The following is a 25,969-nucleotide window of genomic DNA, read 5'->3' as shown; positions in this document are numbered from 1 at the left end:
CCCCCAATTTGATTTATGAAGCATTTGGAAAGCATATGCACAGATCACATAGGCAGAGCTCACATATGCACGCTCGCTCAGTGAGGCTAAAATTGGCTGGGTAGCCCCTAACTACCGGTAACAAATCCCAAACATATTTCACATAGTCATTTAAGATCTGGAACGGCAAACACGCCCTGAGCTGGGCAGCTCACTCCACCTAAAGGAAGCAGGAGGCAGAAACCATTGCTCCTCCATATTAGAATAAATAGCCAATTTATTTAATAATAATTAATAATTATAACAGTAATAATGTTAACAATAGCAACAATAATAATCATTAAAAATAGGAAAAGTCAACATCAAATTAACAACAATAAAAAGCCACAAATAATGCCTTTAAACTGATGCTGCAGGAGCACTGAGATACAGCGCTGTCTGCAGCAGCTCAGAGAAACCCCTGCTCATCCTAACAGTTCTGGTGGACAGAAGTTCGCAGATTTGGGGCAGGATAAGGACAAATGTCCTCCTCTGCTTTGCAGGGGTGGCAGTGACAGGGGCCAGCATGGGATGCGTGGTCGGGTACGATAGGTCACAGAGGACCCATGTTATCTGGCGGGAATGGGAAGCTGCCGGAGCACTTCCAAAGCTTTTAACCTGTTTGGTCCCAATACCGGCCCCACTGGTGACACCTGAACTGGCAAACAGGTAACTTTTTTATTATTAACTTTTTTATTATTAACTTTTTATTTTTTCCCCTGGGCCTAGCAGGTCTTGCCAGGTCTTAATTCCCACACGAAAACTCTCAATTGCCACAGAGAAACTAAGTCCCAGCGTCCATCCTGCAGCCATAAAGTCACAACAGGGCTCCAGGACAACCTGTGGTGCCTGTGGCTCAGTCCCAAATGGTCCTTTCTTCTAGGGGTGGCTGTAGGACGTACCCTGTGGGCAGTGGCACCAGCACAGGCCCTCGGGTCCCTCAGGCACCTTGGTGGCATAGAGAGAGAGGAAACCCAGGGAGAAGGGAGACTGCGAGCCCCCCCTTGGCAGCAAAACCAGGACATGATGGACACGGCCCTGAACGGGCTGAAAAGATTCACTTCTGGTGGCGTGAGGCGTGTGTGCTCCAGCCCTTGCATGGACCGGCCAGCTCATCTCAGGCCAGGAGCAAGGGCCTTGCAGGGCACAGCTCCTCCATCCACAGCCCCGCTCTCTCGAGGTGAGGACAAGTGAAAACAGCAGCCTCATGCACACCCATCCAAGGATGTGAGGACAACCGGCCAAAATCAACACAGACACTTTCAGTGAGGTTTTTTTTAAATACATTTATTAACCAATGTTAACACATTAAATGACTCTATATATTGCTAGTCAGAGCAGCTTACAAAATGCCAGAATGCATCATAAACTGGACAGCCACAATGAATAATTACAATGTGCATAGTGGCTAAGCTCAACACTTTAATATAGCTTTATGATTTGCAGAAAAATTAATTTTAAATCATGATTCCTAAAACAATCAATTGTAATTTTACCTAAAACTTATACAAAACCAGGCCACAATCTTTTTTTTTTTTTTTTCTTTAAAACACACAGTTTTCACGCTGTAGTAACTTGGAAATGTGCAACCGTGTCAACAGAGACAAAAAAGCCAAAGTAACACGAATCTTACTTTCATGCAGCTATCAGTTAAATATTACATATTCTGGAATGATTTTACACCAAAAATATTTCCACAATAACTTGCTTTCATAGGGGTGGATCGAAGTTTTGGAACTTGTAAAGTAATTGAACGAGATTGATTTTTAGTTGTGAAGTGTTTTACAGTCACAACACAGAGGCGACAAAAGTTAATTACACATTTATCAGGCAATAATGTAGCTGTGGTAATACAAGTTACCGTCTACTTGCTATTTTTTCCAATCGACTTACCACTTAATTTCTGCAACATATTGGGCATTATTTGGCAGTATCTAGTTAATTAACTTATATCACCACTGTAAGTAAAAAAGATCAGGATTTCAGTGGTAGTTCACAGAAGTCTTAGTTATATTTTCATCTTTACAATGACCCTGACAAATCCTAGAGAAAACTTTTTTAAAGGCTTTCCTCCCGATTCTTCAGCTTCCATCGTTCCATCATGTAATTGCTTTCAATAAATATCAAAGATCTAAATAAATATTTACAAATTATTCCTCTAACTTCTCAAAAAATAGCTGGATGATTAATGGGCATATGACTCAGTCTAAGACCAATCTTCGAAAGAAACTAAAATGCGGAGACACTTTAAAAGAAAAGCTATTTAAGTAAGCTTTACATCTATTTAAAAAATTGTCTCTGAACGTGGATGCAATTCATATATCTATATATAAAACAAACAAAAAGAAAATCATTTTTCAACTATCGATCCATTCCTATTGGTAATGCTTCTTAATCCAGACATTCCGCAAAATACAGACTTTTTACAAATCACGGCATCTTTAATACAAGAAAATTAACATGCATTATTCTTCATTCTGAGTACAGTGATGGAGCTCATTATTAGGCAATGACCCATTACTACAAACATAACGGCTTCTGTGAAACTTAAGTGCTTTTTCTCCTTTCATTATCAAGTCATAATGGACCGGGTGACACCAGACCATGGGCAGTCAAATGACGTTGGATTGGGGAGGCTGAAGGGGGGCGCAATAAAGAAATTTGTATGCCTCGTAATTCTGTGTATGAATAAAGGTAGTTGGTTTGTTTTTTTTTTAGTTTTTTGGCTTTTCTTATTCTTGTTACAAGCACTCATGTTAGGACAAAGATGAAATGTGCAAACTTCAAAATTTAAATATTCATTTTTCTCTAAGATCCAGCTCAGTAAAAGATTACCCCAGTTCCCTGTGATTTTAAACTACAAGATCAAAGCTAATATTTTGTTATAAAAGTTATATATTGAAAAGAAATAATGAAAATAAAACACAGTTGGGAAATATTTAAGAAAAAATACGCAGGACTAGCACCTGCTGTGTCAACCCTGTTCCCTAAATTCAATCATGTACCCACTGGTATAACCAATAGATAATGCCTTTAAACAGTAAAATTAAGCTGAACAAAACCAGCTCAACAAGGTTAAGAAATAAATGTTACATCAAGGTAGTATGCTTCGTTTTTCTGAAACAGTTCTATACTTCTTACATTCAGATCTAGTTCTTAAACGTTCCTTTTGTTAAACTTGCATGAGTTGTTTTCTTTTTAGATCTGCTGTTCTTAAAGATTAAAATCTCTGTAAAACCTAAAAATGTTTTAAAATTTGCTGAAAATGCAACAGATCCCCTAGTTTAAAATTATTCAAATTAACCTGCTCCCACGGATGTTAACTTCCTTTCGCTGACAAAAATTTTGGAGGAGCATTAAACAGAAGATTGAAATTACTGTGCAAAATTTCTATTACGAAAAGTGTTTAAAGGCTGGTGCAAAATGGGAAGCAAATCCTAAACAATTTTGGCTTCTTGGAAACAAAAACCGCTGTGTCTGAGAATAGCAATCATCGGGGTGGTGCGCTAGGGGAGGAGCGGCGCTTTCATCTTTTCCTGCGGCAGGTCCGTTTGTGCTCGGCGTGCCAGTGCTCCTGCTGGCACTTGATGGAGCAGTAGGAGGTGTTCCAGCAGCAGTGGTACATGGCCTCCTCCTCACAGTTGTAGCACTGCGGGAACAAACGAGAGGAGATCACCACCCTCACAACTCCCTCCTTACCGACCCACAGCTGCTCCACCTGCCCCGGATGCACCGGCGCACGCTGAGCAACGCTTCTCCTTTATCCACCCTGGGGGCATCCAGAGGCAGGAGGGCATTTTTCACACGTATGTAGCAATCTTTAGCAAATCTGCACAATGCTTTCTTATATTTTCTGGAGTCTGGATTATTGCTTTTGAAAAAATCATCATGCATTGAAGAAAACTCATCTCTCAGGGCAGGTGACTGACATTTTTCAGCCACACAGTGCAGGAACCATCTTTTACCCTACATTTGTATAATAGCATCCTGATCTATATCTTAAAAGATACCATAAATCAAGAGGCACTTCTGGTGTGAACAGGTTCTGCACAAGCTTGAAAATCACCATTTCTGAGGTTTCTTTACAAACCTGACCTGTCCAGAGGTTGCTGGGGAAGATCCTTTTGGGCTAGGGAAATCTCAGAAGTCACAGCATTTCTGGAGAAAAGAATAATTCATTACCAAATGGCTTGTTAAAGCCCATTTAGGGTAGGACTGCAAGGAGGCTGCTGTTGTTGGGGTTCCCTGACTGCCAGACAGCGCTGCAGGCTTGTGAAAAGAAAACCTCACACTACATCACAGCTGCTGAGAAGACCAAGAAAGCGCCTTTTCCTTCAATGTTCCAGAAACCAGAGAAGGTCTGGTGTACACTGGATGGCCACATGGGCTCTCGTCCCTCGCCACACCCATCAGGACAGCACAAAACTGCTGCACAGCCTGTGATTTCTGCAGAAATACCTGGTTCTGGGGAGTGCTGCAGCAAAGAGGATTTCTACCTACGCCCCCTGTTTCCTGGTACCTTGAAGGGCTACCTGGAAAATAACCCTATAGCCTCTGAGGAACTAAAAAAAGGGAACTCTAGACACTCCAAGAAGGGAGAGCCACCCTCCAGAAAGACCTGGACAGACTGGACAAGTAGGCTAGCAGGAACTGTATGAAGTTCAACATGGACAAATGTTAGGTCTTGCATCTGGGAATACATCATCCAAGGATGCAGTTGAGACTGGGTTCTACCTGGCTTGAGAGCAGGCTTGTGGAAAGGGACCTGGGGTCTTGGTGGATGACAAGCTCAACATGAGCGAACAGTGTGCTGCAGCTGTAAAGAAAGCCAACAGGATGCTGGGTTGCATCAACAAGGGCATCACCAGCAGAGACAAAGAAGTCATTATCCCTCTCTACTCGGCACTGGTCAGACCACACCTTGAGTACTGTGTACAGTTTTGGTCCCCATATACAAAAAAGATGTGAACAGGTTGGAAGGGTCCAGAGAAGGGCCAGAAGGATGATCAGAGGACTGAAGACCTGCTGTATGAAGAAAGGCTGAGAAAACTGGGCCTGTTCAGCCTTGGGAAGAGAAGGCTTAGGGGGGACCTTGTCACCATGTACCAGTACATAAAGGTTGGCTACCAAGAAGATGGAGACTCTCTTTTCACAAGGAGTCACGTGGAGAAGATGAGGGGTAACGGACACAAGTTGCTTTTGGGGAGATTCCAACTGAACTCCAGAAGAAATTTTTTTACCATGAGATCAATCAGACATTGGAACAATCTCCCAGGGGAAGTGGTAAATTCCCCTACACTGGTCAGTTTTAAAAGTCAGCTTGACAGGGTACTGACTCATCTCATTTAAACAATACTTTTACCTTGAGAGGCTGGACTGGATGATCCTTGTGGGCCCTTCCAACCTGGTATTCTATGATTCTATGATTGTATCGAACCAACACACTGGTCAGCACTATGGGTGGGCAACAAGGAGGTCCAGCACCCAGATCAGCAATGTGTCCTGTCTCTGGGTGGTTTTATACCCCCAAGGGAGTGCTGCAAAAGCATTAACTATCATTCTGACAAAATCCTGTACAGTAGGGTGGCATTGCTGCCCTCTAAAGGGACCATTTATACTCAGCGCCCTTAAAAGCCAGGCTCTAATCATCTCAGATTTGTCTTTCTGAATTTGTCTGCTCAAAATCAGAGAGTATCTTTATGAATCCAGTCCGAAATGCTCATTGCATGACAGGGAACAGAAGGAGGGATATCACAATCTGTGCAGGCTTTTATCAAACCAGAGAATAACACACAATTTACTTTTTAGGTCCTGTTTAGCTACAGCATTGTTAATAAAACAGAGAATTACAAAGAAAACAAACCCAACTGCCTTGAAACAAAAAAAAATCCACAACCCTACACACACTACTAAAAGACAGATCCAAGAAAGCAGCCATTTACATTGGCTAAACTAATAACTATTTATTTACATCAGCAATAAAGGGACTGCTGTAGCTGCACAAGAAGGGAACCTCTCCATTTTCCTTTTACAACTTAGCTCCAGGGAAGTTTATTTGTAGAAATGTCTGTGAACAAGTGTCCTCTTGAGAGCTGTTTTCCTGGTTTTTCATGTTGCTGGCTGCCGCCAAGCCTGTGGGAACTATTAGGATCATCTGCTGGAAAGGTATGGGAACAGCTGTGTCTCTGCATTATGTACAGTGTGGGCCTCAGCCCAGAGAGCAGCTTCACATCTGCTGGCTTAGAGAGATCAAAAAAAGCTGAAACAGGGGAGGACAACAGATCTGTGGGTCCTGCACTTCCCTTTACATATGCTGGCCTTAAGCATGGAATGTAAATCTCCAGTTAAAAAAGGAAAACAGTGTCATCTAAGCTGGTACCAGCACGTGTGGCAGAGAAGGCAAAATGCCAGCCTCCTCTTTTGTTTGTATTTTCCTCTTTCTAAACGTTACCAGTAACTTGGGTTTTTGTTTCAGACAGTACACATCACGGACAATGCTCATCCACTTATAAACAACCTGTTGCAAGTTAGGATAAATATACATGCTATATAACTGAAAGAGAGAGAAGTTAAAATTGTCTATAAAAATGAACTTTGCACCAGTTTAAATTTGCTTATACGCAAGTAAAAGAACTGGGAGAAATAAAAAAAGAAACACAGCCAAGACCAGCACTCCAGCCTGTGCTCTGGAGGCCATCAAACTGCATAATCTCATCATTATCCCTGCCTTTAAGTTTCTTCCTTTCAACTGCTATTACTTGAGGTATTTGTATTAAATCAAAATTTTCTGAATGTGTAAAAATGAAAATCGGGTTAAGCCAAGGGGGCTGTGACCAGTTGGAGCAACAGCAAAAGTTGTTCTTTAACTATGTGTCAGGCTTCTGAGTGCTGGGAGTGCATCTGCTCGCGTGTCTGTACAGCACCCTCCATCCTGACTGCCTTTTTTTTTAGGTATGAGAAAAGGGCAAACATAGTGTGAATAACAGCAGCTGTATCCCCAAGCCTAGACATCTGCATTATGCAAAACCAGAGGTCTCTGCTTCTAATTAAAAAGCAAAGCCACCAAAACTCATTTAGTATGTGTGTTAATTACATGAAATTTTGGTAAGGAGGTATCATCATTATAATCGCAGCGTGCAAGAGCAGCACTACACACCAGGGACTGTCATTAGTACCACCGAAGGAAAAGCCACCAGGGAGTTGTGTAATTGGACCAGCCCCAGCCGCCCGAGGCTGCGTGTTGGCAGCAGATTCATCAGCTTGAATGCAAAGGTGTTTATCCTTACCCTCCCTCTCCTGCCACGTGCAAACCAGTTGCCTGTATGATGCCTTTATCTAACATGATGATTGACAGCTCAGATAATTCTGGGGCCACAAAAATAGGCAGGACTATCAAATGCTCTTTATATCTTTAATTGTCTTGCTCAGAAAGGGGATTTATGCACATGATCGTAAGATGCAATGATATGGTGCCAGACCAGGCCTATGATCAGGCTAAAGGCTACAGTAAAGGCACACTGGAGCAGATGAAAGCAAGTCTCGGGAGTCCCTTTCATAAATTTCGCCTTCAAAAGCACCAAAAAGCTGCTATAGCAAAGTCAAGACTCACAATCAAGTTACTGTGACTGAGTTACTGCACGTCAGCTGAATGGTGGCAGTGGTTCACATGTGCCCTCTTAACTTTTGCCAGAAGAGAGCTAATTTGATGTAGTTCTGTAGCGGGCAAAGGCAATTCCATTTCCCTCTCAAGTGCCACAGGCAAAAGCATGCACGCAGACACCAGCAGCTGGTGACTCATTAAACACAGTAACTTGATCATGTCGGAGACCTGAATAACTTCTCTGGTCTGCCGAGATAGGTAGGCAGGGAGGAATTTTCTAACTGACAGACCCAAGCACTGCAATATCGTAACACCCACCGTAAAATCTCTATTAGGAACAGAAATGAAGACTCTACAGGAGCTCTGGCATTTGAAGTAATTCTTTTTACAAAAACCTGAACTCTTAACTGTGACAGCAACTGATTGTCTTGCCTTACTATTTATTTTACTCTTCTGCAGAGCAGAGTCTTCTCTGCAGGGTCCATCGTTTCATCTGTAAGAACAAGGACTAATGAGGCTGAACATAAAACAAACAGCCCTTTACAGCCGAAGACAGGCAGGATCTGCGGGACAAGCCAGGGCCGGTGTCCCCACGTGGCAGTGGCAGTGGGACACAGCCGTCCATTGCTGCTCAGACCAGCGTGCCATCTTGTGGCAAGGCACCCACACGCTCCTCAGCTGCATCTGGCAAAATCAAGGCTCAAAAGGAGGTGAGAAAGTCTTGGACCCACTCTCCTGTATCTTATAGATGGCTATCACAGTGCACTGTGATTTCCCAAACAATGGCTTTCATTTCCTTGTTCCATGAAAATTAGCAAAGAAATAGCAAAGTTTGTCTGTGTGCCGGGCTCACTGCTCCTCAGCACAACCGTTTCCACCCTTACTCTGTTATAGGCTGGCGGCACGGTATTACAGGACTTGCAGTGTTTGAGTAGATGCTGTACAGCCATGTGGGAGAACCCACTTCTGGTTGAAAAGGTAACACGAGACACAAACCAAACAAAAACAAGGAAAAGTTTGTCTGTCTTCACTTTTCTGAAGGGCGTACAAACATGTTATTTGAAGGCAATGCCGCAGACTTGGGCTTAAGGACTGAACAATTTCAGAAAGTCGTGTCTTAAGTACAAAAGAATATACAAGAGCTGCAGAAAAAGCTAGAAGACGAGAAGGCCAAAAGTGTTTTACTACCAGCATATGAGCTATAAGGAAGAAATTCTAGGTACAAAGCAGAAACGTTTTACAATGAGGGTGGTAAAACACTGGCACAGGTTGCCCAGAGAGGTGGTAGATGCCTCATCCCTGGAAACATTCAAGGTCAGGTTGGACAGGGCCCTGAGCAACCTAATCCAGCTAAAGATGTCCCTGCTCACTGCAGGAGAGGTGGACTGGATGACCTCTAAAGGTCCCTTCCAGCCCAAAACATTGTATGATTCTGTGATTTATTAGCAGGGGAATACAAATGTATGCCACCAGAATTTGTACCCTCTGTGGTCCTGCGATCAAAGGAGTGTGAACATAACACAAAATATGTCTTATATGGAGTAAAACTGCATTTAGAAAAAATATTCTGATACTACTGTCTGATTAAACTCAAGAAGATGGTACTGTTAACACTACATAATTAAGACGGAAAGTAATCAGGACTTCAAGCTGAAACTTGGAAGTTAAGAAAATTTGAAAGCAGTAATATGAAGGAGAAAACCTTAAAGCTAAAAGAGCAGTGCAGTTAAAAGTAAAGGAGAAATCACTTTCTGTTGGCCTGCAGTATGCATTATACATTTCCACTTACGCTCTTGTAATAAATTTTTGACACTTACCCACTGCTTCTTCTTGGTCTGGGAAATCAGTTGCTTGTGCTGGCCTGCTAGCTTCTTAATTTCTTCTAAAAATTCTTCTTTGCACTTCTCCTTTACCTGCTTACATTTTCTGTCCATCTCTCCTTGTGCGTTGGCCACAGCTTTATTTACAGCCTGCCTTTTCTCTTCTTCCATCTCTGTACGCAGCTGCCATAAGAAAGTCAGCAAAGCAAGTCAGTGAACAGCTACTGGAATAAAAGTAGCTTCTATACTTCTTAAACCTCTGTTGAGGGTGGAGGTCACATAATCAGAGATTTCTCCTATTTAGAAAACAAAAAGTTCTCTCTTTCGGAGTTAAAACAAAGCTTCCATCCCATAAGAAAAGTTCAAAATAAAAAGGTCACCATATTTCTATTCTGCCAGGCATCTACAAAAAGAGCTAAATAGTTTCCACGTATATTTTGTCAATGATCAGTTTACAAATTTATGAATTTATCTTAGACAAAGTTTTTGTCTTTTCCAAACCTACAACTGCACAAAAATCTATAGCAAAGGCAGAATTGAAAATACAAAACGGAACATCCCTGAGTTCAGTAAGAGGTACCTGTTAGTATTCATTGTCAATGGGACTCATTTGCCCTTGCTCACTTATCTAGAAGTTTGGTGTCTTAATCCTACAGGATTAACACCTGTAACTCCCCAAGTTGATTACACAGTCCTTCATCTTGTCCTAAGACAGGTACTTAGGAGAGGTCAGACAAATCATTGTCTATTTGTCCTGCTCTCTCCAGCCAAAGGTGACCAGCTCAGGCTTAGATATTGAATTTTAAAGAGGTTATCATTAGATAAGAAAATTCAAACAAATTTCAGTGAATCTATTTAATGTTTAGGTCAGAAGATCAACAAAAGGAGAATTATTTATAAATAGCATTTAAATGATGCCATTGTTTACAACCACACTTGACAATGGAGACAAAGGCTTTGGAAACAGTCATGAGTGAACAATTAGTTTCATTTTTGGATCACAAACTGATTTCTCAGGACAACAAGCAAAAAAAGCAGGAGTTTTCTGTTTCAACTAAGGTCTGTTGGCACAGAAATGGTCTAAAAAGCAATAATGAAGACTATTCATATGTGGTGTCTTTGGAAAAGTTTTTAAATTCATTTTCTTAAGGATGAATGCTACAAAAGTAGAAAAGAATGTGAAAAAAAAATCCATCCTCCTCCTCTCCTCAAACCAGAGTGTAGGTGGTGTTCAGCAAAGGTTACCTTTTCTACTGCCTCTCGCACAACTCTCTCAGTTTCTCTTTTGTGATCAGCTTTCATCCTGTCCTTGAAATCATTAAAGATTTTGGTGTATTTGTCATGGCACATGTTCTGACATACTCCATCGTTACTGGTCTGGGTGCTCCTATGCAGCATTTTTGGAGAAGAGGCACTTAACTTCTTGGTCTGAGTTGAGACTGAAACTTTTTCAATGGGCTGAGGCATTGTGGGAATTTCCTGGCTTGAACTTACTGCTTCAGTTTCAGGTTCTGGCTCCTACAGAGAAAGAACAAGCTTGTAAATCCAGATATCAAAACAGAACAAGTTAACTTTCAGAAAAAAATGTTACATGACTAATGCCAGCACAATTAATGTGAAAGGCGTCTGCTGAAGACCTTAAGTGCTAATGGGATGTGGGACCCTGAGGAAAAGCAGCATTCCAGTGGGTAGACTCTTTGGTCAGGCTTTTCTGGCTTCAGCGAGGAGCCCTCCAGAAGGAAGCACACGTCTGGTATCAGTATGTCACACTCACTTCCCAGAAAGTACCACCAACATCAGAGGCTATGCTGAACCACTGCAGATCCCTTGGGATTGCTAAAGGGTTGCTATAGGTTTTTGCCCCTACCATTTTCCCTGAAGAGACTGTAGCCACATGGCCAAGGTGCCTGAATTATTTTGGCAAGCTCTGGGCTTACTCTGGCCCAACAGGCTCCAGTGGAGTCTACAATATTCCACTGATTTCATAGAACTGCTGCAAAGATTGATTAGTACTTCAAAGGTGCTTTGAAGATGAAAGGCTAATGAGCGTCTAAGTCTTGCTTCCAATAATATAGAACTAGACTTTGATGACCACAGAAGTTTTCTGTAATTACACAATTATCAAGAAAGAAATCATAGTTACTGTAGTGCACTGTACTGAATTTAGCAGCCTGTGTTATTAAACTGTAACACCAATTGTTCCTGCTCTTTAGAACAGATAGAAGTAACATTCCTGCAAACTCTGATTGGTATTTGAAGAGCCTGAAGACACAGATGAACATTATTTGTTCATTATTTGTTTTTTAAACTTAGATTTTTAAAAGCTCATTTAATAATGTACAGACAGAGCACACAGTCTGTGTAACACCAGACTTGCTCAGGACTGGACTTTGTGCTTGTCTGTGTGATGGGGCACTGCTCACATCAATCAAAAGCCTGACTGCGTATCCCCTTTGGAACCAATCACTTTCTAATAGGTCACTGTGATTGACTTCTGGATCACTGATCAAATCAGAGCAGAGCTAAGAAGGCAAATGTTACAACATTTGAAGCAAATTGCAGCATCTGCTTGACAGAAAACACAATAAAAATGACGAGGCATCCTAAACTGTAGTCTGCCTATCTTGCACTCAAATATTGTTTGTGCCTCAGGGAGCACAAACTGTGTGTCACTGCCTCCACTGAGGAAGGTGCCTCACAGAGCTACCCCTGCAGCATCAGTTACGACAGGGAGGCAGGTTCCCAGATACCAGAAGTGGCAATGTCCACGTTTCAGGCAGCAGAGTCATCGCACATAAATCTGATGCTAAAATACCTGAACCCTCCTTTGTGATGGAGTCTTGAGTCCTCTTCCAAGGACTGTGCGTATGTGCTCAACATGCAGATGAAACAAGGCCAGGAAAAAGCACTCAAAAGTTAGGAAATGTGAGATTTATGGCTGTTTCAGTAACTGCCCCCTTGTGTACAAGCATAATAATACAGTCCCTCGGTTACGTGATCATTCAGTGTGCAAGTTGGATAAACAAGGAAGTTCGTTCCAAGGACAAAGGTGGATATGACATTTTATAAATGAAATAGTCTTGATTGTGCAAAATACCTTCTAATTTCTGCTGTTTACAGACTTACTAACTAGCCTGAATTCGCCATTAAAAAAAATAAAGTTGTAAGCTGACTGCTGATTTTTCAATGATACAGAATATTACCATGATGACACCAGTGGCTTGCATGTGGGACGTACAGTTATGTTTGTTAGCAAGGAGGACCAAGGTATGGGGCTGGAACTTCCAAGATTAATACCATAAAATTAGTAAAAGGTGACAGAAACTGAAGGAGTGTCTATAATGTCAGACATTTTATACTTTGCAATCTTTACAAACATGGTAATTGAGGTGACTTACTTCTTTCTTGAGTTCCATACTCTGGTTACGTCGTCCTTTCTTTGCTCTTGGTTCCTGAGTAACCTTCAGCTGTGAGCATTAAGAAAACCATATTAAATCATTCAAAAAAACAGTTCATGTTCATTATAACATAATTGATGTACCTTTTATTTGTAATTATTTGCAATTATTTTTTTTTTTAGCAAATAGAAAGATGAATACTGTTCTTGAATGAGAAGTGCAAACAATAAACTTTCCACATTATCACTGATGACTATGATTGCATGAAGGAACAAAATTCTTTAATAAGTTTTAATGTTCAATATGTATTTGCCAAAATACCCAAATGCTAAAGTACCCAAATTCAAACACTTGTTTTCTGGAATATTCTGGTATCAGTGTCCCATAATTAGGCAGCAGATCTTGTTGGAAGCCAGAAAACAGCAATAATTACAAAGAGAATGTATATATGTAAAGAAGGTAAGATTATTCTGACTTGTTAGAATTGATTATAACTGTATCGTTGGAGGGGTACAGACTTCATGCATCAGAAAAAAAGACAGTCTCCAGCAATAGAAACAAGGGTGAGATCCAAGTGGATGGTGTGTTGTCTTGCAAAGGCTTACAGAAAAGTTCTTGCTCCTGTCTTTGAAGCATCCAAGTACCAGCTTGTGTTAGCAACAGGATACTGCAGGATACTGCAGAGCGCTGTGACTGACAGCTACTCTTATGTTCCTGTGTCTGGGAAACCAGTGAAACAGGTATAATAAGCATTGATCAAGTGAAGGATGAACAGTTGGGGTGGAACAGAAAATATGCAAATGGACACTTCAAACTCCATGACTGACACTTCTGATAAACTGGGGTAAAGCCACTGTTATCTTCCACAAATATTATATGTGACCATTTTCCTGTTTCGTCACACATCGTTGCATGACTACATACACGACAATAACTAGAGGAGCTGCAAAGGGTTAGCTAAGCAAATCAGGCTAAAAAACCCCTAAAACCACTTTGATAAGGGGCATTCCCTTAAAGCAACACCCAGTTTTCAGCTGCAAATTAGATGACAGACCTGTTTGACAAGAGGGCAAAGGAAGAAGGTGAAAACATGCTGATTTTTTAAAACACAGACTTAGAGAGAGGACAGTTGTTTTAAATGAAGAAATAAGATGTTGCCAAGGAAAAGACTGCCAAAAGTACAGAGAAACATCCTGCAAGCTATTAAAATCTTACTGCCAAGTCAGTAATCGTGAATATATAACACCCTCTTGGACAATGGAGAACTAGCAAGGTTCAGCTGTGATAAGGGAATTTCCATATAACAATGTAAAGTTTTGTATATTGTCCCTTTGTGCTTTTCACCTTTGTTAAAGCAATAGAATTTCTCTTGTTTTGCAGAATTATTTTTAATGACATTAATCAGCTGCTGGTCACATGGTCCTCAAGTGCAATGCCTGCCCCTAACTTTAGTTGGATTTGCTGAAAATGTCAAGGGATCTGTAACACAGAATATAGTCCAAAGTGCCCATACTCCAGCTGTGAAAAGGCTGCAGAGCTAGAGGGCTGTCCCTTGATGGGAGTCCAAGAAAGCAGTGTTGCAGTCTATCTGATACCCATGACATTTAACTTCAACATTCCTATTTAACTTTAGAAATCTTGGTCTGTCTCATCAAAGTGCTGTAGGTGACAAACATTTAAAAACTTCTGAGAGATCATCCAAGAAGCTGAGGAAAGAGGAAAACTACATTCTTGCTCTTACTGAGTCACAAAACATAGGGAAAATAAGGCTTTGAATCCTCTTCTTGTCACCACAGAACTGCAGAGCACAAGGCTAATTTAACAGTAGAAAAATTAAAAATTTGCCATCTTTGTACCCTTTAATAAATTGCCCTGATTGCTAACGCTGTGGCAGCACTCACCTGCTCATTGCTGGTGGAAGAGATACTTGACTCGGCCTCCTCTTCCCCTTTATCTTCATTCTTCGATTTCCAGAATCTCCCTTCACGAAGAAAACGCTGGTGCAGCTCCAGCTCATCGCAGGCCTTCTTCCAGCCCATACTGCGCTTCACGTGCAGCCGATGGATGTTAACTGTGATATCTTGAATGTTTTCAGAGGGGATCCAGGCCCTTTAGAATATACAATACAGACATGTTCAGAAACATTAAACTCAGATGAAGAATCTTGACATGAGAAACTGACTTCAAAAGCAGTTTTTCACAGTGGCTGTTTGCTGACAACTCCTTTTTACCCAGAATTTTTCTCTATTCAACACATTTGAAAAAAACAGACTGCATACCATTAGACATTTGTGTTTCTATTTGCACTTGTTAGCTGTGGGTGCTGTGGCTGAAAGTCTTGTGGTGAGCCACAAACCTCCCCAGCACCAACAGCAGTCACGTCTCCTACCTGCTCTCTTGCTAAATACCCTGAGTCAGACACAGAAACATCTTTACTGAAGGCTCGCATGCTAATCCAATTTAACCCTTGACCTCTTTGCTAAAACTATCAAGGAATGTACCAAATTATCACCTCGAATAGAGACATTTTGTAGTTTGGGCACCTGTCTATCAGGGGTGAACTCATGTGAGGACTGTCATGATCTTTTGGACTGAATTCATGCCAGTGACTTGGTTCCAAAGGTGACAAACTTTCGAGTTTGTCCTCTTAAATATTTTCAGAGAGTCCTCAGAGTTAGATGGGCAGCTCTTGACATTTTGAAAGGTTATACCAAGCAGCACTGGACATAAAAGAGAAACAGTCACTGCCACACACATCTACATAACAGAGTAAATACTGTAACAAATTAAATGCCTGCAGCCAGATTCTCAATTCTTGCAATATAAATTTCATTTCAGTGAAGTCAAGGGAACAGTACTAATTTACAACAACCAGGAATTTGGCCTTTCTTCTAAGTCCAGCACAGTAACTAAGCAGTGGCACTCCAGTAAAATGTGTTTTGCTTATTCTATCAGGTCACGTTTAAGAAACTGCAAGCGCCTCATCCTACGTGTCATGTTAAATAGCTTGTGCGAACTTAATGACAAAACTACTAATGAGAAAAGCTGCATTTGCAAAGAGATTCAAGTTAAATCATTCTGTGATTGCAACACAAATAAAGATTCTTTACCCATTTGATGCCTATTAGAAAAACGGCAGTTCATATAACAAATGAAAACACTTTACATATTGTGCAAGTTACACTAAAAGCAATTTAAATAAACAGGCTCATAAAACACTGTTACTGAGTTAACTGTCTAGGCCCTTTTGGGATGCACCAAAATATACCACCTTCCCAACAACCATGCATTATTTTGCAAATGTCTTCTCTCCTCATATTATAGGCATATAAATCAAACAGTAAAAAAGTCAGTACATCCAGTGTAGTAATACTACTGTAACCCTCCCCAAATGCTGAACAAACAACTGGAGCTGGAAGTAAAAGCCATCTCTAAGGGTGAAGTTTCCAATGTAGAGAGTTACTCTATGAAATTGCAAACTGGCACAGCAGGAGCTCTGTCAATGTTCTAGCAGTGAGACAGAAACATTTGTGATGTATATTATGCTACTAAAACACAAAATTGCAGTGTGCCTGCTCAGAAGAGAAAATTCCACAAAGTCAATACTGCTAGTACTAAGTGTACACTTCTGCCCGATTTTCACCTTGGCCAGGATTAGCAGGCTGGTACTCATTTGAAGAAACAATTGAAGTTCATTTGCTTTCTTTAATTAAAATGGCATTAAGTAACAACCCCATGGCAACTGTGGAAAGGGAATCTCTGAGCCATTTGGCAACTTCGGATGTGTTAGACTGAGGTTTAAATTTTCTGAAACAATTATGGCAAAGTACTCAGTCTTTCTAATGTTGGCAACAAGCTGAGTCAGGGTTTACAACATGATAGATGAGATAAATTATATGAAGTATTGTTTGTAAAAAGCAGCACCTGGAACTAATAAATTACCTTTGATGGTGATGGCCAAAAAAGCGAACGTCAACCTGATTGTCCTCTTTCTGCATGACTTTGGCTGGCCAAAACCCAAAGCCTTTCATTTTGGCCCAAACCAACTCATGATTAGGTATCTGGAAAAAATGATGCATTTAATTATTGGATATGAAGTGTTATACTGACATCTCTCACAAATATTTTGCTGTAATACTATGCTAGTATCTTAAGAATATGGTTGCTTTTTATGTCTAGTGCTATTTTCATTTTTACTTTCCTACAACACGTATTTCCCTGTTAGATGTATTGCTTGGATCAAAGTAAAAAACCTAGAAAGTCTGAAAAGGGTGTAGCTCTCTATTGAAAACAGGGATCTTAAGAAGTCCAAAAAATAAAACTGTCTTTATAGCTTCATCCACGAGCAAAGTTTTATTTCTGTAAGCTCCTTATTTTCTTGTGAGACTGTTGTAACTGGCTGATAACCAAGTTTTATAACCTATGTTGTTCCAGCTTTGAACTTCAATCAACATTTCACTTGTGTAAAATATCTAGGTTTACAGTCTTAACCATGCTTTTGAAATAAGCCTACTGAAACGGAATATTCAATGCGTTAATGACACCAAAACTGCAGGCTTTTATACAGAAAAGCAAACACATAAAAATCTGTGTCAGCAACATACGCAAGGATAGCAGAACCAATTGTCAGGTCGCGCGTTTGACAAATAGAAACAGTTCTTGCAAAGCTGCAGTTCATCCAGCTGAAAAACAAAAAAAGGTAGATTAGCCCAAAACATCCTATTTATGTGACACCACTAGTGTCCTTCTCTCTTAAGCAGTAAAATTTTTCAACCCTGCCTGCTAATTTAGTTGAGTTACTTCTGTCTATGCAGACTAGAGGTGTGAAACTGAGATGAGCTGAGAGCGAATGTAAGACAAGCTGCAGAAACACTATTCATTATATGTTATGATTATGTATGTTAAAATATTGTATATTTTAGAAAAAAAAGGCAGGAGAGAAGACTAATTCAACTCCTAATGATTTAGTATAGCAGAAATGCAAAGAACAGTTCTTTAAATTCATCAAATATTTAAAGTACATTCTGAAAGAATTAATTCAACTGTACAAATGGAGAAAGTGTGACAGCTCTCCTAGCTTTACTTTTTGGTCTCCTCTGAATGTTCAGAAATGTTTCAATGCCAATTACAGAATTTCGTAGGAATCTCACCTCAGGTTCAATTTATATTAGCAAGTACAATTATTTCTAGTCCAGTTATATGACTAAGTCATTTTCAAAACTAAAATTGGAGTATCAGTATTTTCCAGATGATAGTCTAGTTGAAAAAAAAAAAGAAAAAAAAGAAGAAAGAGGAATTATGAATCAGCTATGAGAAAGCTAAGGGAAAATTTATAACAAACTTCACACTCATTTTATTTTTTGTAATATGAAGAATAACTTTCTTAGATTTGAAAATGAAAAGCATGGTTATTTGGTACTACTTACTTCATGACATGTGTCTTTGTAAAGCATCCTCGCTATATCAGCTTGTTCACTGTCCGCTATAAATTAAAAATAAATGGTATGAACAACCACAGTATGATCACAGTGCTCACAAAGACTTGCAGCTGTCATTGCTATGACTTTCATGCTATAATCGTCTTGCTTCAGAATATAAAACATAATTTAGTCACTTGGATAACCCTTCCATTTAAAATTTTCTAACAATCAGTTCTGTATTTGTTTTCTCTTTCACATTTATATGCAAAAATACTGTTGGGAGCTTTTAAACTGAACAATACAAGTACTTATCAGAGGAGCAGCAGCAGGGAAAAAACAGGGTTGCTCTTAATATGGATCCAGTTACTTTCTCTGCTAGTGTCTTACTGACACACTGCAATTGTCCTAAAACATGGCTTTTTGCTGTCATCACTTGACAGGAACACAGGTACAATCACATAAGTATTTTGGCTCAGAGTAATGCTTCACAGACTATTTATCACTCTGTGTTTCCTTTTACACTTGTGTATTTCTCTATTAACACATTCACATATCTCCCTGTCAACAACAGTGTGGATCCTGCTTTGCTGCAAACAGACTGGTCCCACCCTTCTCCCAGTTTCTCTTATGTGGGCCATGTCTGCAGGGGAGAACCACATCCTTCCTGAAATGATGGCTCTGGAGAACCTTGTTACAGGACCTGGCTGTAGCTTCTGGATGTAGTGGCGATGTTTTCCCACTTCCAGTCACATCATCTCACCATATCAAACTTACGACCTTCCCAGTGCCTGGCATCTTCTCTGATGGCTGTACCTCCACACACTGCAGCAGCAGGACACTTCTAGTGTGGATGCAGCTATATTTGCTGTCACAATATGGCAGATACTGCCCGCGAGTGAAAAATATGTCTATAGTACAAGTTTCTCCTGACACAGCATCAGAGATCAGACCTATTTCCACCCTAGAACAACATATGTATGCTGGCAAAAATCTGCAGTATAGACTGACTTATGACTTAGGCTGCAGAAGAAACAGGATGGCAAAGATGCAAATACCCTAATTTAGCCAGAGAGGAGGAAAATAATTGTGTAGTAGGTGGGCCAGAAAAGACCTTGCAAAGTCTTCTTGCACCTTTCTTTGATTTTTAAGGCTCTCAAATGACCTCATCCACACTTAAGATTATCTAATACCAAATTCAATCCTGAACTTGTGAGTTTCCTACAGATAAAGATAAATCCATTAAAGCAAGCAGTAAATGTAGTATTTTACCTCCATAGAAAATCACTGTGTTGTGTAGAAGCAGCTGAGCATCTGCTTTGAACTCCTCATAACTCCTGTACTTTCCTTCATTGACTTTCTACACAAAAGAAAACACAGGACTGTGAAAAAACTTCAAGTGCTATACCTGTTTTATGCAGAGAAGCTTTCACAGAAATCTGCATTATGCAATACAGATCAGACACTGCCTTTCCTGCATACAGAAGGAATAATTACAAATCTTTGACATGGTTTGTTAGTACCTGAACGCTGGCTGCATTGGTCCCTTTATGCAATGCTCAGAAGCTTTAACACTTGAGTTTTAAAAATAAGTTCTCTTGGTTATAACAAGGTAAATCTGAAGTAGCTTCATCATAAGGTGTGTCCCAGAACACTTGCTGAAATCAAAATATATTCCCTGAGGTGAATATTTTGTACCTTAAAATACCATCTAGTTTCAAATCAATGCTGACTGCCTTTATACTTCCAGGATCTTCACTTGACAGTCAGTGTTTTCTGACACAGGCTGACTGTCTTAGTCTTCCAAACTTGTAACAAATGCCCACATGGAGCCATGCAGTTCATTATTCCTAGTACGGTCTTTTGTCTGATAAGGAATGCAGCATTTTCAGTTGTGCTCTGTCAAGAACACCTATGAGAATTCCAATCATCAAACAAAACATCACTGGTTTCTAGGATGTTATCAAGGCCAAAAGATGTCCTGTGGAAGCAGCTGAAGGTGACACAGTGAAAAGAAGGCCTGACCTATTTTCAGGCTCAACCAGTGTTGCCGTTACTCCAAGCCAGCCAGTAGTGTTGGTCTCCAAAACTGCCAGTGAAGCTACTGTTTATCCGTGTGTTTCACTAACAATGATAAAACAAAGGCTTTTCACATCTATGGTTGTAAAGGGCAATATATACTACGGCACTGGATAGTAATCCAGTTGCAGCAATGAATAAAGATGAATATGCTGTTCATTTTGGTCATGTGCAGTTGATTTTCATGAGTCATGATTAGACCTTTGGTTCAGGAAAAAGAACAACATATCTACTAGTACTTCATTTTTGGAACAACTAATGCAAAACAAATGTTTCAAGTGAATCTTGTTTTTTTGTGATCAATAAAATGATTGGTTCTTTATGAATCATTTTGATGTTTATAAAGTTGTCACCTACACAAGGGCTTAATGACAAATACTGGAATATGGCCAAAAAACATTGGGCCAGATATGCAAACATGGGCACTCAAGTCCATATTCAGTGACTCAGATAAAGGGTACTTCCTTTAAACATTTCGGCTACTTAAGGCTTCTAGTAAAACCTCAATACAAAAGGAATTGGGGATACTCTAACTCTGAAAACTAGGCATGACTCAAATGGTTTTATTCAGTTACCTATTTATGAGGAAAAGTTTGGTATTTTAAGCTCCCATATCCGATGCTGGATACAATACTGAAACACTGATCATGATGAGACTTAAACAGGATTAGTCCTTTAGTCCTTAAGGATTATCTTCACTGTTAAAAGACACCATAAACAGTGTGGAAGTTATAAAGCAAGTCACTCTACCTCCTGTATAGTAGGAACATCAACAGCTGAGTGCACCAGCCTTCTATACATTGGGTGTTTGTTGTCCTTCCCTTTCTTGTTTAGATCTATAGCCTGAAAGGACCACAAGACAGTGTAAGTTACTGCATTTAAAATATGCTTAAAACAAACAAACAAAAGTATTTTGAAAATGCAATAGTTTGGAATACTTCAGGTGGGGAATACACAAGGCCAAACAGCAGATCCACAATCTGACAGACTACATGTGTCTCAAACCTGAAAAATGTCCATTTCGGAGAAGCCACAGGCCCCAGGCATAAACTACTCCTGCCAGAATGATACTAATCTGAGCAATGAGACATGGTAAGTGTATGTTGAAATACACACAAAGCTTAAGACAAGAGAAATAAAATTACACCCTCTTGTAGCCCTCCTCCCTGCACAGTCACACATGGCCAACCACAGTGTAACCCCCTACAGTGTAACCCAACACTTCAACAGCTTCCCTGCTCCAGACTCACCCGCTCCTTCATACGAGAGACTATGAATCGCAGGTACGTGCTCATCTCCTGTTTACTTGTGTTTTTCTTCTTGATACTCTGTCAAAGAAAAACAGGATTATATTATTATTTTAAACTTGACTTCAAAATACATCCAACAAAAATTTTCTCTGTATCACATTATTCGAAAAGGTAACTTTGAATCACATATCACACAATTTTTTTTAGGGAAAATATTTTCTGGGAAATCAGTAACACTAGCACGTCACAACAAGTATATATATTGCTTTGAATTATGTCTGGGCTGAGGACTTCAGCTACAGAAGAATTACAGGTTTTATTTCCACTTGTATCCATAATACTTTGTCAAAACCTCTCATGTAAAGAAGTATCTAATTAGAATAAGGCAATGAAGAAAGGCATTTTAGGGAGCAGTTTAAAATTTATTTAATGGTCTTTTTATTAGCAAGGCATTAATATTTTCAGTAAAATAATAAATTACTTTTTAAAGAATATCCTGTACCATCAACAAATCATGTGCTTACTAGGCAAAATGACACTGTCTGGGAGAAAGTAAAATACACTCTAGCCAGTGAAAACTCAGAGCACTTTTTACTGCTCGAGAAACACAGCAGTTGTTGATTTTTGTGGGTCTTCCTTCACAAAATCTAATCCAGATTCTGGAACAGAGACTGCTTCTTTTTAGCAGTTTGAGATCCAGATCCCGCCTCATCTTAGACTAATATACAGACTTATCCCCACCCTTCAAAGTCCATCCAGGCTAGTGGGAAGCTCTGCATACAGAAAATGCACTGCTAAAAAGAAGGTGGCTCTCTGCAAATGCCTGGCGTGCTACTACAAACCAGCCTTTCCAACTGCAGGTGACAGCAGCTGTGCACAGCTGTGCATGGCCCCACAACAGCTGGCTGAAAAGTGCTATCTTCCCCTTGCTCTTGCCTACAGTAGCTGTCCAAAACAAAAGCATAGGGAAACAACAGCATGGATTCCAGGTTTATTACCCTGAAGTAACTTCTAACTGCTCACATCTCGTGCAAAAACATTTACTCCTACTCCTCACACCTCCGAATGCACTGTGGGCCAATCACAGTTCACCCCTTCTCATGACCACCACCTGTGTTCTCATCACCACTTGTGTGCAAACTCTGTGGACCAAACTGGCTCAGTTACACCTGCATCCTCAAATTCTGATGGTCTTTAGCAAGATCCACATAATTATGCAGATGACTGTTGCTTAGCAAACACAAGGAAAAACAGAATCCATGTCCTAGTAGGTAACTAAAAGAGGTTTGAGGCTTATGAACTATTAATGACGAGAAATGTATATTTTTTACTGTATTCCTTATATATTACTCTGACATATAGAGGGAGCAGACATACTGAGTACAGAGCAACTACTTTCATGTATTTATTTGGAAGAGTAAAAATTACACATTAGCACCAAAAAATGGACAGGATTTGATTGTGTCTCCTCTGCTTTAGTGTCTGCAAGACACTAAAGACACTGAAATTCACAGGCTGGCCCTTGTGCTACAGCCAGTGTGTAACCTATTCATCTCAGGACTGCACTTACTACCTCCTTCTTGAATCAGAATGGTACACAGCACTTCCAATGAGGCTGCTTATTTGACTGCTTAACAGTATGCACAGAATCACTACAGACTGTGCTGAACTATCAGTTCAGTCCTGAACCTACATAGATACTACAATACACATAGCTTTTTCTTAACAGGACACTACCACTGTTGGGTAAAACTACTGTTGAAAGGACCAGCACCAGGTCTTTCTAACACTTACAGTACATTTAAGCATTATTTTCATAACATTAATGGTGCCCTGACCTTCCTTCCAAACTCTGGAATGAGACAGGATTTTACCCTGCCCTGTATGTCTGAATCACCACCTGTATATTCATGGTTTACTTTGTCTGCCGTGAGAATGTGCATTCTGCTGGCATTCAACTCATCTATTCAGTTTTGCATAAACCAACACTGCTACTGCAAATGCAAACCCAAATGTGCATTAAATTATCTGCATTATGAAACGCTGCTGTCATTTCGTCATTTTAGGCACTGGAGTGCTGTATGCTTGTTAATGACACAGCATTTTAAAGGACTCAAAATTACTGGGACACAATAAAATTCACTTGCACTGACTAGTCCTTCTACATCTCTTTTGCAGACATGGTTCTGAATTTATCATCCTTTGAAAGTATTTCAGAAATCATGCGAACCGTTTTTCATGCCCTGCTGGGCAAGACAGTTTGTAAAAGACTGTGTTAAGATAGATGGTTTACAGTCTTATCCTTCAGATCATAAGAAAAGATAGATAGCTGGCTTTGTATCATTACGGATGTCAGCAATTAATATCCTCTTAAGCACCAATGAAAGTGATATAACTAACTTGCCAATTCAGGCAAACTTGAATTTCTCCTCTTTTCCTTCAGTCACCTACACTGACTTATTTTAAGAAAAATTTGATCTCCAGGTTCCTCTACTAAATGTTAAAAGGAAATGAATTTAGGGAATAGGTGCCTATGAGCCAGCAAAATGTCTTTTTATGGCAAGGTTGCTCACCCTTTGTAGAAAGCAGGTTATAACAGAATCGCTTCATTCACTTTTCAACAAACATTAGCCCCTTTAGGAGGTACCACCCACACATTCTTTGGAAACTACACTGGAAAATGTGTAAATTTTTAATTTAAAAAACCCTATTATGTATTTTGAAGACTTGTAGTGTTCACAGAGAAGTCAATCTACAGCCACTTAATGCAAGAAAGTAGATAGTACTAGACAGGGGATACAATTTGCATAAAATCTATTTCTATTGCTCTGATACAAGAAAATATACGCAGTTTCAGATCCCTTTATAGCCAGAGTGATATAGAAGCAAGTATAAACAAAATTACGTCTTTTAATTTCCTCCTTTTGGGAAACAAAAACAATGATGGCGAATCTGTAAAAGTGGCAAAATCCACTGCATATCTTTTCTCATAGTCAGATATACTAAGATAAGCTACTGCAAACCTTGTTTAAGTACAAGTTTCTTCCAAGGAGACTGCTAAGATTCAGTCCAGTCTCAAAAGATTATCAGGATCTTTATACTTGTAGATATCCTATATGTATGACATATCATCTTAATATAGAATTGTACTAGGTCTGCCTGGGGTGGAGTTAATCGTTCTCATAGCAGGTCGTATGTTGCTGTGGTTTAGATGTGAGACCAAAACAGTGTTGATAACACACTGATATTTTAGCTCTTGCCGAGCAGCGTTTGTACAGTGTCAACGCCTTCACCATCTCTCACTGCCCCCAGAGTGAACGACTGGGGAATACTCAAGAGGTTGGGAGGAGACAGAACCAGGCAGATGACCTGAAGTCCCCAAGATATTCCATGCCATATAACAACATGCTCAGCAACAGAAAGGGAAAAGGGGCTTCAAGGCGGTTAGCTATCATTTGCTTGGGAACTGGCTGGGCATCAGTCAACCCATGGAGGGCTGTGAGTGATTGCCTTTGCATAACTTGTTTTGTTTTGTTTCCTTTCTCTCTTCTTCCATTTCTTCACTTACTAAACAAATTTTATCTCAACCCAAAAGTTTTCTTGCTTTTACTTGTCCCTTTCGTTTCCTCTGTTCCAGTGGGAGTTGGGGATAAGTGAGACAGCAACTGTGTGGTGCCTAGCTGCCTACCGGACTTAACCCACAAGGATGACTCCTAAGTTACACCATTTTTTAGAGAAATCTGCAACCCTTCTGCTTTGAATCATGGTAAATTGAAAGGCTTGGTCAGGCATACATGTTTACATAGGAGATGTATGAGTGAGGTAATAATCTTCATGATAGCAATCTTCATGTAGAAGATTAAGGAGATCTGGTAGGTGAAAGGTCAAGGCTGCAACCTCACTCTTTGGTTGTGGGTGCAAAAAATACCTAATATATACCTTATTCTCTGTGGCACATCTATTTCTTAGAAACTGGTACCTGAAGGTTGGATTTACATAGCTTTCTGTATTCAATATTCCAGATTAATTATAATCCTTAGCTGTTAAAGAAGGTAGCAATATATTGCACTATGCAGGTGTCATTTAGGAATTCTGACATACTTAGAGAGCAGGAATTCACTACAAAATGTTATGAACCACATGAGTTTAGGGGTACCGCCAAGAAACACTCCATCCTGCAGCAGCACTGTTTATGATGGAAGTGACCATCCTTCACACCCTACGATAGCATCTAGCTCTCAGCTCCCAGAGTGACAGTGGGCACTAGGCTGCAGTTTTTTTCTGCAGTCTTTCCTTTGAAGAGAAAAAAACTAGACAAACTCTTCAGAAATGCAACGTGTTAATGCCAGCACTAACTGGCTATAAGTATTTCAAACACATTTTCTCC

The 25,969-nt window shown here is 40.0% G+C and overlaps 1 protein-coding gene across 3 annotated transcripts in view; it reads right to left on the bottom strand.

Annotated features, from left to right (window-relative positions):
* Positions 1-1,542: 1,542 nt before the first annotated feature.
* Positions 1,543-25,969, bottom strand: part of ZMYND11 (zinc finger, MYND-type containing 11) — a 64,347-nt gene continuing 39,920 nt past the window's right edge. For 2 of the 3 annotated variants that reach the window (XM_010182258.1, XM_010182257.1), the window contains 11 exons: positions 21,583-21,660; positions 21,083-21,175; positions 19,526-19,613; positions 18,263-18,318; positions 17,441-17,518; positions 16,779-16,897; positions 14,738-14,945; positions 12,837-12,905; positions 10,684-10,956; positions 9,436-9,621; positions 1,543-3,667 (listed from right to left, as the gene is read on the bottom strand). In XM_010182258.1, the coding sequence (XP_010180560.1) occupies positions 3,545-3,667; positions 9,436-9,621; positions 10,684-10,956; positions 12,837-12,905; positions 14,738-14,945; positions 16,779-16,897; positions 17,441-17,518; positions 18,263-18,318; positions 19,526-19,613; positions 21,083-21,175; positions 21,583-21,660 (1,371 nt within the window). In that variant the 3' untranslated portion in view covers positions 1,543-3,544. The remainder of the gene's footprint in view (positions 3,668-9,435; positions 9,622-10,683; positions 10,957-12,836; positions 12,906-14,737; positions 14,946-16,778; positions 16,898-17,440; positions 17,519-18,262; positions 18,319-19,525; positions 19,614-21,082; positions 21,176-21,582; positions 21,661-25,969) is intronic. The other variant, XM_010182259.1, reaches the window with a different exon arrangement.

The sequence above is a fragment of the Mesitornis unicolor genome, unplaced genomic scaffold (assembly GCF_000695765.1).
Source record: "Mesitornis unicolor isolate BGI_N332 unplaced genomic scaffold, ASM69576v1 scaffold2004, whole genome shotgun sequence".
Taxonomy (NCBI): domain Eukaryota; kingdom Metazoa; phylum Chordata; class Aves; order Mesitornithiformes; family Mesitornithidae; genus Mesitornis; species Mesitornis unicolor.
Note: the sequence above shows the minus strand (reverse complement) of the source record. Positions and strands in the feature narration are given on the sequence as shown.